This window comes from Mugil cephalus, chromosome 13 (genome assembly GCF_022458985.1).
Source record: "Mugil cephalus isolate CIBA_MC_2020 chromosome 13, CIBA_Mcephalus_1.1, whole genome shotgun sequence".
NCBI classification, from domain to species: domain Eukaryota; kingdom Metazoa; phylum Chordata; class Actinopteri; order Mugiliformes; family Mugilidae; genus Mugil; species Mugil cephalus.
This window is the reverse complement of record NC_061782.1, coordinates 5,426,564-5,438,602: the sequence shown is the minus strand read 5'-3', so window position 1 is coordinate 5,438,602 and position 12,039 is coordinate 5,426,564. Positions and strand designations below refer to the sequence as shown.

General features: G+C 46.0%; 1 protein-coding gene across 3 annotated transcripts in view; it reads right to left on the bottom strand.

The window, feature by feature from the left end:
* LOC125018566 (inositol polyphosphate-5-phosphatase A) overlaps positions 1–12,039 on the bottom strand; it is a 138,870-nt gene that overhangs the window by 48,163 nt on the left and 78,668 nt on the right. For all 3 annotated transcript variants that reach the window (XM_047602573.1, XM_047602574.1, XM_047602575.1), the window contains exons 5-7: positions 10,423–10,486; positions 8,214–8,317; positions 576–628 (exon numbers count right to left, since the gene is read on the bottom strand). In XM_047602573.1, coding sequence (XP_047458529.1) covers positions 576–628; positions 8,214–8,317; positions 10,423–10,486 — 221 coding nt within the window. The remainder of the gene's footprint in view (positions 1–575; positions 629–8,213; positions 8,318–10,422; positions 10,487–12,039) is intronic.

The following is a 12,039-nucleotide window of genomic DNA, read 5'->3' as shown; positions in this document are numbered from 1 at the left end:
TTCTGCACCGACATCCCGAACAAATGAATACATGCGCGGCTTTGACTATCTCCGTCTATCTCGTCCCCGATCTGATCTCCCATTCTTCACCGGGCTTCGCTCTTCCTGCCGCTGTTGTCAAACGGCATGCCCCTATTAAATGCTTACCGTTTCAGCTCTTTAGTTCTCATGTCATCCCTCTATTAGATTACAATCCCTGTCTTCCACCCCTCAGGCGACCACCCCTCCCCCACCAAAACCCCTGCACACTAGAAGCGGCGTTTGCATTCGCCCCGTACAGGTTCAATTGCACGTAATGTTTTTTGTCATCTGTCATATGCAGCTGCTTGACTAACGCGATTACGTCTAATCAAATCCCTGCTTGCCTCTGCGGCACGCCGTCCCGGGGAGGATTCAGCCACGGAAAAGACACGACTGCGCGCGGCTCCCCGCAGCCCGGGCGGGCGAAGCCGAGCCATGACTGACGTGGTTACATCTTCATTTCCAATCACATTGATACAGTCGTAATGATTCAAGGTTGAACGGTGATGAGGTGGGATGTGTCACTGTGGGGGGGATCTATTAATAAAACTCACCAGTCAGCCAGGGCCCATCGAGTTCTGATGAATCCCTTTCTGGACCACTTGCACTGCAGAACAAAGAGACTCAATTTAGCATGACAATGGAAGAATTTGACATTGGTACGGATTTACCGGGAGGGAATGGAGAGCTGTAATGTCAAGTGTTTTATAGTCAAATAAAATCTGCGAGCACCATTGTTCTTTTTTTCTACAACACAAAATAGAAGAAATTAAACTTTTAAATAACAGGTACAAGCACACAAATCAATACCAATTAACAGATGTGTTGGGATTAAATCAATTAATATATGCAAATGCTGTGCAGGTCCATTTGAAGCCTCTTCTATCTCATCTTAATGGGAATTATTACACATTTTAGTGCATTTTATTTACCGTATCTAACGGATATAATTATTTCCCAATTCTGCATTATTATGAAGGTGTGTAATAAGAAATTAAACTAATATTACATAGGAAATAACTTGACAGTGACAGGTCCTGAAATTAAAATAGATTAGAATATTAAGACAATAATCCACAGATTGACCACTTAGTGTGGTGAGGTTTTGTTTTGTTTGCTTGTACAGAAAGAAAAATGTTTTGAGTACTTCTTCCACCACTTCTGCTCAGCAAATATTTTCTTTACAGATTTATAATTTGAGATTTGAGTCTGATTCCTTGTTCTCAGTGTGTGAAGATTTGATTGCGTGTATTTTACCGTCCACCTACAAAAAAAAACACTTCTCGAGACCTAATTTTTCAGTCGTATAGCACATTTTCCTTTCAGAGAGGCATTCCAGGTGTTTCACTTCATAATAATTACACAAAACGTGCATATGCTGACTACGCATAGACAATTTAAATGCAACAAATACAATTAAATGCACAGGAAAGCATTGAGATTTTCAGCTTTTTTTTTTTTTCCCAGCAGATGGGACCGACTTTATAAGTGGCTGAAGTTAGATTAAAATAGATTGACTAATTTGTTCAGCAAGCTTCTTCTGCAGCAAGGCAATCCAAGTTTTATATAGAAGAATTGGGGAGAAAAAAAAAATGTGATCAAATTTGTCCTGGCTTATAAGGAGTCTTTTTACATAGAGAAATGAGGCGGGCATTGCAATAAAAATAAATGCGTGTTTTTCTGCATCTGCCCGAGACAAGAAGCCTTCTACTTCTGCTAGTTATGTTATTTAAGTGAGTAAAGGAGGTTTTTGTAGCGCTGCAGGGTAATGTTCGGTCAAAATCGATGCCTGACCCGCGTAAAACCTGCGAGAGAACATCCAGCTCAGTGTGGACAGCCAGCATGCAGCTGTTTGATCAGATTCCCCCTAACCTTGAGCTAATTATCCAATCACAAGTCCAAAGATCTTTCTCAAACAGCACATGATTCACCAAGAAACTCGTTATTAAATGAGAGACAAATTGATGCTGCGAGTCTTCTCATTCTGCATAGATAAATAAGTCGCTTTCCCGCAAACCTCTCTATTTTTTTCCGTCCATCTCTCTCAGATACTCCTAATGGGGAGTTAACTGCGGTGATGAATAAACTAATTACGGACCAGGTCACATAATTACAAATTGACTAATTTTATTTAAAAAAAAAAAAAAAAAAAAAAAAAAAAACCTCAGATGCAAATTAAAGGGCTAAGAGGTATTTGATTGCGCCTCACATCCTTCAATCTGCATTAGTACAAGATTAACTGTATCAAATTGAATTACATTAGCATACTTGAATTAATCCATTCTGCCTCTGCAGACGTATGGGCCCAATTATAACTCCCTGTCCCAATATTGTGACTTTGAAAGGAGCAAATGGAATTAGATATGAGTGACACTCCATAGCAAAACACATTGACCTTACATCTGGGAAAATAAATAAATAAATAAATAAATGAAATTGATGCATTAAAAAGATAAACATAAGCAATAAGGACTAAGTACAGAAACTGCACGCCCAAATGTGCGTGTCCTTTGAATGACACATTACTGTGTTGCCTGGAAAATCCATTAGGGCCCCGCACATGTTTGTCATTGTAAAGTTGAGGAAAGAAAGTCCTAAGATTGCGGGTGAGGATGAGGAGGATGAAGAGCAGAGCGAGCGAGCGGTCGGGGACGAGGAGGCGAGGAGGGTGGGTGGGTTTGTGTGTGCATGGGGAAGGGGGGACTGAGGGGGGGGGGGACCTGCTCAGCACCCGTACGAGCTCTTGACTCCCGCCAGAGACGTTTAATCTCGATTTAATTTAAAGAGCCATTAACTACAATCGCAGCATTAAAATCCATCACTTCCCTGACACCCGGCCCCAGATTGCCCCATTTCCTCCACATATGACTGATTGACCCCCTGCTTCATCGCTTACTTATAAACAAACACACACACACACACACACACACACACACGGGGTAAACACACACACACACACACACGTATACGAGCGCCGCGTCGTCAGAAGCAAAGCTGCGCACGGCTCCAGCGGATCGGAGCATCTTCCTCTATTTGTTTCACCGGCGATTTAAGCGCTTTTGTTTTGGAGCAGGTCTGAGTCTGAGCCTGAGGAGGGGGGAGGGAGGGGAGGGGAGGGGAGGGGGGCGCGGGGGGTGATTATCTAACACAATCAATCAAAGCGCAGAAGAAGAAAAGAGTCCCTCGCTATTGGCTGACATGATGACATCATGATATGGTTGCTACAGCTGATACTGGAGCAGGGATGACACAGATGCTGTCCGGCCCCATTTAATCTCCTGCTGAAACATCATCATCATCACCCGCCTCCCTCCCTCCTCCCCTCCCTCCCTCCCTCCTCCATCCTCCCCTCCATCCTCCACACACACACACACAAACACACACAAACACACACACTTCAGCCAATGTACTTGTTGACACTGCCGTTCCTTTAAATAGACGACATGTTTGGCCAAAGTGGATAGGTCACATTATAATAGTATCATATGTATATCAGGTATGGAGTCACGGGAGAGGTGGGGGTGGAGGGAGGGAGGGGGCGAGGAATGGTAGGGGGGAGGGGGGGGGGTGGTGGCTGGAGTCGAAGGGCAACGGTAAAAGGTCGCGAGGCTCGGGTGACATTGGCTGACCTTCCACAGGTCAGAGATGGCGTCTCCGCCCACGACAGTGATGAACGGCGGCTGCACGGAGGGGGAGGAAGAAGAGGGGGGGGCACATCCACGGATGTCGGGCAATATACAAACTGACCGCTACTCACACAAAGACTATATACTACATAAACCCCCCCAGGTTGTGAGCAATGAAACAAAAAAAAAATGCTCTTATAAAATGTCAGAGTCCAAAAACACCCTCACGCTGTTTCCGGTTCATCCCGTTTGATTCTTTGACCTTTCTTATATTTCAGCCCCCCCGCCCCATAGTAAATAATATTATGGCGGCATGGTGATGTTGAAGACATAAGAGAAGGGGAAGGGGGGGGGGGATACACAAAAGCACTGTGACAGAAATGCACTGTGAGTAATAAGTAATACACGCAAACGCTGATTGATTTGAGCCCCGGTGGACACTCACATTTATCTTTATTCCTTCATCTGGAAAGCAGGGGGGGTCGAATAACAGAGGGTTTACATGACGGGACAGCGCACGGAGGGCTTGGATAAAGCACAGAGGGCAGAGGACGAGCGGGAAACAAAAGCCGAGAGCGGATTTTTAGCCGCGAGATCTAAATGTGTGTCTAAAAACGAGCCTTGGTTTCGTTTTATGAGCTCGTCCTCGTCGTCGCGTCGTCGTGGATCACACCTGTCACAGAGAACAGCATCTGTGTCACAGGTGTCTTGTCTGGTGATAAATGCCGACTGGGGGGGGGGGGTTGTCGGGTTTTTTTTTTTTTTTTTTTTTTTTTACAAGCGATGCCAGTTTAAATGACTTCATCTCCTTAACCGCGTCTCTTCTATGAATCACGCGCGGCGTTAAATCAACGGGGGAAAGAAACATGAAGGAAGTTAACTTTCATCGAGGGCAGAACTTGGAAGTAATCAGGGGGCCCCTGTGTGGCAGCTTAGTACAGGCCGGGGGGGGGGCGGGGGGCGAGTGGGAGGGGGGCTAAAAGGGTATGAAAAGTCAATGCTTTTATGGACGCGCTCGTGGTGCCAAACAACAAATACAAACTCATATGGATGTTGATCTACAGCCTGTCTCTGCTATTTTCTTCCTTTGCTTTTTTTTTTTCTTTCCTACGCTTGTGTAAAACAATCAATAGCAAGGGCACATTAAGGTCTGGGTCGTATACTTTATTTATATAAGGCACTGACAAATCCTTATGATGCAATGTCTTTTTGGAGGCATGTATTGCCGCGCCAAACAAATAAATATATTAATCCCGGGACCGGGGGTTGGGTGGGGGTGGAGAGATTGACGGAACAACGGGAAACGACAGGCCGCCAAATCCATCACGGCGACCTTTCAAAAGAAATGCGCCCACAATTTTGTCCACTTCCTTCTTATTCAGCATTTCAATTAATGTCCCTGCTTCTCTGCCCTTCGCTCGCGGCCATAACTCAAAGGCGGGATTACGTAAAGAAGCGGCGGTTTGTGCACGTGGAGGAGTTAAATCAGGATCAGAACCAGGAGGAGGAGGAGGAGGAGGAGAAACGGGGGCCGGGAGTAATATAACGCAACATTTTATTTCATGATGTTTGCTTTTAAAGCCCACGTGAGCACGATTTAGGGCAAACTTCGGGCATATTGGAGCTTCATTTTGGACTTGGCAGTAAGTAGCACGTACACCGATCAGGCGTAACATTATGACCACACAAACAGTCGTGACTCATCAGAGAATTGACATGGGCCTTCTGAGGGTGTCCTGTGGGGGTCTTTGGGTCATACTGGTTGACGGGAGGGGCCCCTATAGTTGATCATCCCACAGATATTGGTTAAGTTTGGGATTTCGTGAATTTGGAGGCCAGGGAAACACCTTGAACTGTTCTTTATTTTTGTTTTTGACTCGTTCCTAAACTTTTTTGTGTGTGTGCTTGTGTCAAGGAGTGTCATTGCTATGGGGTGGGGGTGTCAGTCTGGTCTAGGGGGGTGCCACATGTCTAAGTAACATCTACATGAATGAACGAATGAATGAATGAAAGCCAGGTCCAGATGTTTCCCAGCAGAACTGTCACACGATGGTTTAAATCTTCTTTACTTCTCCTGTCGGTCATAATGTTGTGGCTGATCGGTGTGTAGTCTATTAAAGGAGTCTGTTTTCGAGTTAAAATTGGTTTTTATCTGTTTTCTCCACTTTATATTTTTGTAAATTGTTCAGATTGTGCAAAAAAAACATAATAAAATGAACCATATTTTCAAACCAAACGTGGTAACGAGGACGACTCCTTCCTGTGCTGCTCTTGGTCCTGTAACGAGCTCTGTGGCTTCAATCAGGTTCATAACTGTGTTTACTCTGTAATCTTATGAAAATAAATAGATCTTTGACAAAAATCCCAAAACCAAACGTATAGATATTTATTAATGTGTGGTCAGAAAATATATTAATATTTGTTCCATAAGTGACATGGAACTAAATGATGCTTAGAAATGAAAGGAAACAAAACATTTCGCAGCCACATCTGGATCATATAGGCCGGACAACTTACAAACTCTTGTAGAAAACTTGTCTTTTTTTGGGTTAGGGTTGGGATTAGGGCTTTTGTGTCGTTTTAAAGATAAAACTGAACTCCTACTTTTTTCTGTTTTTCCTGGTGTATATGTTTTGCGTATGAAGTCATCAGTTTAGTCTCCAGTAAAGCGTTTAGTATCCGTACGAGCTTATTGGCAGGTCGATCAATAATTAAACCAGCTGCAGCGCCGCTCACTCAGGAGCCCGCGAGGATCCGGACGCCTTCACGTGTCTCCGCCGCCGTGGCACCGCCGCGTTCTGAATGACATTTGTTTCGGTCGTCGTAAACGCGCGCCGAGCCCTCCCACCGCGACGCCATCACCGCTGACCCTTTATTAATGAGGGACTGTAAATGTAAGACACAGGCTCTGCCTCTTTCCCTCTCTCCCTCTCTCTCTGTGCTGTCGCTCAGTAACCTCAGAGGATCTCGTCCTGACAACCTCACCGAGTTTTAAACGCGCCGAAAATGAGCTACGAGGCTGTAAACAAGACCCCGTCCCTCTACCTCCTTTCGTTCATTTATTTATTTATTTTTTTGATAACTTTTAACGACGCTGTTCGGGGCGTCGCTCCGCATTTGTCACGACAATTACTCCTCGCATCCGAGACTTCTTGTTCCAAAACCAGCTAGTTTTGGACCCCCCACCCACCCCTTTCCCCTTCCCCCTTCCTTCCTCCCCCCCACACACCCCCCCCAGTCCGGTCCAACATCCCCGCGTAATAGAATTCCTCAAAGCTGCAGATGGATGGCAAATCTAGGCGGTTTCATCTACTAAAAGAGGGCATAAATCACCGGCGGAGGAAGCGGGGACGAGGCAGGGGTTATCACCAGTCTGCCTCCCTCATGAGAGCTTTGCATTAAAGCATTAGTGAAATTAATTCATCTTTCATAAGAGGTTTGAGCAGTATCTGTGATCTATGATAACAACCAATTTCTCACTACGGAGGGGCCGAAGGAGGAGGAGGAGTAGGAGGAGGAGGAGGAAAAAAAAAAATACTCTGCGACCCTGATAGACTACACAAATCTGCTCTTTTTAAATGGGCTAACATTATCTGGAGTGCTGCTCTCTGGAGCATCATCCTAGATTCATATCCCAGCCGGGAAAGAGGCATAAATCACCGGGCAAAACTTTTCTCATCTGCCCCACCACCACCACCACCACCACCACCACCACCACCACCTCCACCTCCGCGCACACACACCTCCTTTCCCTCTACATCACTCCCCTCATCCTTCTCGCGGGCACGCCGTGCCAATTTTGTTTTGTGGTTTTCTCTGCTTGTCCCGTTAAATGCAGAACAATGCTTCGCTGTAATCATTTTAAATGGCTTTGCGCCTCAATCAGTATAATTGGTTTTAGATCATCTCTGGAATGGGAGAGTGGGGAACCTGTGTGTGTGTGGATGCGGGATGTTTGTGTGCACGTTCGAGGCGGAGGAGAGGTGGGCGCTCCCGCAGTGTGTGAAAGAGACGGAAATTGGGGGGAAGTGTGTGAAGGGGCCGTATCCATCTGTTTTGCATATATTTGCGAAAGGCGGCCGCCGGAGCATGGTTGACAGATGAGTGGGGAGTGCGGGGATGACACACGGGCGGTCGTGCTCTTTATTACTATATCAGCACAGCTATGCTCGGCTCCCAGTCTGACGGCGCAGCCACCGCCACGGAGCCGGGGAACGGGGGGAACACGACGGAGCGAGCAGAGCAAATTGCCGCACGGGATGTGGACGAAGGGGAGGCACAGGGGGGTGGGTGTGTGTGGGTGTGTGTGGGTGTGTGTGTGTGTGTGGGGGGGTGCAACTTCTCTTTTTGAGGTTGCAATTTTTGTGGACCGATTTGCCTTCCAGAGGAGAAGAAAAATTGCCCGATAAAGATGCAAGGAAATGGAAATTGCTTTTGAAAGCTCCATAAAATGTTCTATAAAATCTCTTGTCCTTATCATATGCATGGTTTTTTTCTGAGTTTTAGCTCAATGTGCACGATGTGTCCGGTTTCCACGGTGTCCACTTCAAAAACAAAAAAACCCACCTCAGGAAAGTAGTCCTGTGGAAACTTCTCCTTCTCCAGCGAGGCTGTGCTTTCTAGTGTCTCTGAGCAAGTCTCCTTCCCCAACACCTTCTTAAATTTCTTGGCTGCAGAAGAAACGGGGGAAGAAAGGCAGATGACGGCAGAGGCAGAGAGAAAAGGGGGGAGGAGGAGGAGGTGGGGGGAGAGGGGTGATGGAAGGAAGAGAAAGAAACATAGGTTAATATTTTGGGGGGCCCCCATGTGTGACTCTTAAATCTCCTAATTGCAGTTGCATGTACAGATGCTGCAGCTTCATCAGACAACTGCACCACCTGCTGGTCAGGATGAGGAACAGGTTTATTGGACTGAAGAGGGAGTGAGGGGGGCGGAGGTGTAAAAAATAAAAGAATAAGTTGTTATTATGTCTTGGGTCTGGCAGGAATATTAGATGAGGAGGTAGATTCAATAAAAATATCACTGTGTCTATTCTGCACGTGCACATACGTATGTGTTGTTGTACGCTGTTATTAAAAAGTGAAATTTTAACATCACATATGATAATATTGTGTAAATGATCCACATGAACACAGTGTGTGTTTTAGATCTGCCTGTTTTCTTATTTTGAGTGTGATTCGTCTGCCAAAAGCGAGAAAACGACAGAAATAAAGTTAAAGACGCATTTCCTGGATTTCGTGACAATATCGTTTTTTTGTTTTGGTCTGAAATAACCTTGAAGTGAATATCTGATATCACATTACAGCCCTATGTTGTGGTTCAAATCTGAGGATTATACTGTATGTTTTCATCCACTTGACAAAACATTAGGTACAGCAGGGAAAATAAATCCATTCTGATGCACCAGCCCTGCACCACATCTCCCTCCATGACGAGGAAATTCTGGAGGATGTAAGTTGTGTTGCTTTCAAAGTGGACTAAATTAAACTCTATAAAGAGTTTCTGCTGCTGCTGTTGTTGTTGTTATGATTCGATATTACTACAAAAGAAAAATGAACCAGCAGCTCTTATTGTTATAGTTATTAGAAACAGATGCTTGAAGCTGAGATTGATGCAGGACTGACTGTTTATCAGAATGCATTTGTTAACGCTGGTGTACCTAATGAACTGGCAGGTGAGTGTAATATTGCATGTTTTTATGCAAATTTGCATTGTTGCCAATAATGAGTTGTATAATGTGATGGACGAGTGCACCCACTCAGGGACAAAACGTCCTGTCCAAGTTACATTTTAAACATCATGTAAACTGCCATTTTTACTTCTACCTCTGTCTTATTCTTATTTTATTCATATTTATATGTATAAATGTTCTTTTCTTATCTCGTGACTCTTGGACAATAAATTGATCCTGAATGTATTTACACGCATACACACATCAAATATGATCTAATTAAAATGTTTCATCTCTTCATTTACCTTTTCTTAAACTAAAAGGCGCAGAAGAAAAACCGCATTTTAAACGGTTGACACGGTTTCACTTTCATTTAAATAAATTGTGTAAAAGTTTTTGGCTGCACCCCCCCGAAGTTTAATTTCTCAGACCTTCAAGGAAAAAATTCCTCTTAAAAACTTTCCAGTCGCTCGTTTTTCACGTGTTGACAGGTCACGGTAGGAAAAGCAAAAGATGTGTCGCAGAACTCTCTCTTTTTTTTTTTTTTCCTGCAGCACATCCACAAACACGTGTAATTCAGCTTTTAAATCAAATCTTAAAAGTGTGTGTGTGTGGGGAACATCCGCCTCCCCTCTCGACCCCCCTCCCCTTGCCTTCGCCCTGTCCTTCACTGGGGGTAACTGGCTCTAATGCTGACTTGTCTAATAGGAAGCGAGGCGCCTCCACATCCATATCCCTCCCTTTAATTAGCGCGGCCGCCGGACCCCGGGGCCCTCTGACACCGCGGGCTGATGGGACCCGCTGTAACTGTCCAATAACCTGCCGCACACCATTACTGCGGGCCTGAAATCGTATGAATTAAATCCTAATATTAATAAGCATTACCATCCGGCGCCTGCTGCCTTTACATTATCCCCCGAAGCCAATCTTAGCTCGCTGGGTTTTGATGGGAGCGGCAATAGCCTGCGAATGCGTGACGTGCGGGCGCGGGATTAACGGGGCACGGTGTGAGGGTTTCATCTCAGGACAGGAGTCAGGATGTATATATATATATATATATGTGTGTGTGTGTCTCTGTGTGTTGGAGGGGGAGGGTTGTCTCACCTTTGAAATCAAACTGTTGGATGTTTCTCAAAGACTCGTGGATAAAGTAGAAACTCCCAAGAGCCTGTGGAAAGAGAAGACAGATTTATCAGATTATTTCACATAAATAAATAAATAAATAACAACGTAGGTTAGATTCTCACGCCGGTTTCCGGCATCACAAAGCTCGCTCAGACCCAATAACCTGGCTCTTTAACACACTACACACAGGCAGCTACACAACAACAGGTGCACCGTCGCCCTCGGTACAGTACACCCGGGCCGGGCCAACTGTGCACGCCCACGTCCTCGCGGAGTCCTCTAATGTGACGAGTCGAAACAATTTGGGCTTTGAAAAGGGGGACACATTCAGATGGACTTTTTCAACGAGCAGAGATCAACTTCAATAGGCTTAAAATCTTAATTTTCCCTGTGAACAATCAGGAAACTTTCCCAGTCGGCGGACGAGCCAATCAAAGTCTGTGGGAAGGAGCGCGAGTGGTGCAGAGAGGGATTTGATGCGGTTCACAGTCCACTACACTGCTTTTCTGTCGGGCCTCTTTACATTTAGGGCAAATGGAGGCAAAGCTGGAGCTCAATCCCCCCCCCCCCTGTGTCTTTGAGATAGCGGACCTTTGGCTCGGGATAATTCTCCTTTCTCAGGGAGCAACTTTTGTGGCGTTACAGCTTTGGCGAGAGGAGAGGTGAGGAGCCCCGACGGAGGAACGCGACGGTTACTGATACAGGTGATAGACAAGGGAGGGAGGGATGAGGAGGGAGGGGTGTGACCTAAAGGAGGAGGTACATTTTTAGTCTTTTCCTGCGTTTTTTCCCACCGACTCCCGGACAGAGTTTGGACCCGGCTTTCTCCCCCCCCCCGCCCCCCTCCGGCCTCTGAATTATTTATGAGCGGCGCCACATCTTGAGATTAAACATTTGCTGATTTGTCAAAAGCACAAACATGAGGTCCTGCCCATCTCCTTGACATATAAGTTCAGCCGACGGAAAAAACACCCGTCGCACATTTAATTGATGAGAGCGGCGGCGCGGTGACCCCGCCCGACCAAACCCCCTCCTCCAATACGCCGCTGCTTTCCCCTGCTCTGACGGAGGAGGATGGAGGAAAAAGTGGAAGGGGGTGGGGGGGGGCGAAGGCAGGACTCAAGGTCACAGCTACCCATCGCGAGAGGACGGCATCCGGGAAGAAGCCCCCCCCTTCCACACTCCCCCTCCCCTCCCCGCCCCCTCCCTCCCTCCCGGCGCTTATTTGCGCTCACTTGTCTTTATGTTCTTTTTCACCTTAAAGTGTCAACGGCAGACTTGGAGGCAGAGATGGATAGGAAAACAGGGCCGGGGAGGGAGGGGGGGGGGGCGTTCGTCAGGAAGGGAGCCCACATGCTAACGTGCTAACACGCTAACCGCCGCTGCTGGTGGGGAATATTTCAGTGGGTGGTAAAAGTAAAGAGATGGGAGGTTTGGGGATAAAAGGACAAATAATTAAATCGTACTTGGTCAAAGTATCGCTCAGAATTGACCAACAGAAAATCATTGGACTGAAAGTGTAGTAGGTGATTAATGGTTGAAATGTTTTAGCGAGCCGTCAGGATTTAAAGATCAAATCCAGCTTTATTGTCACTC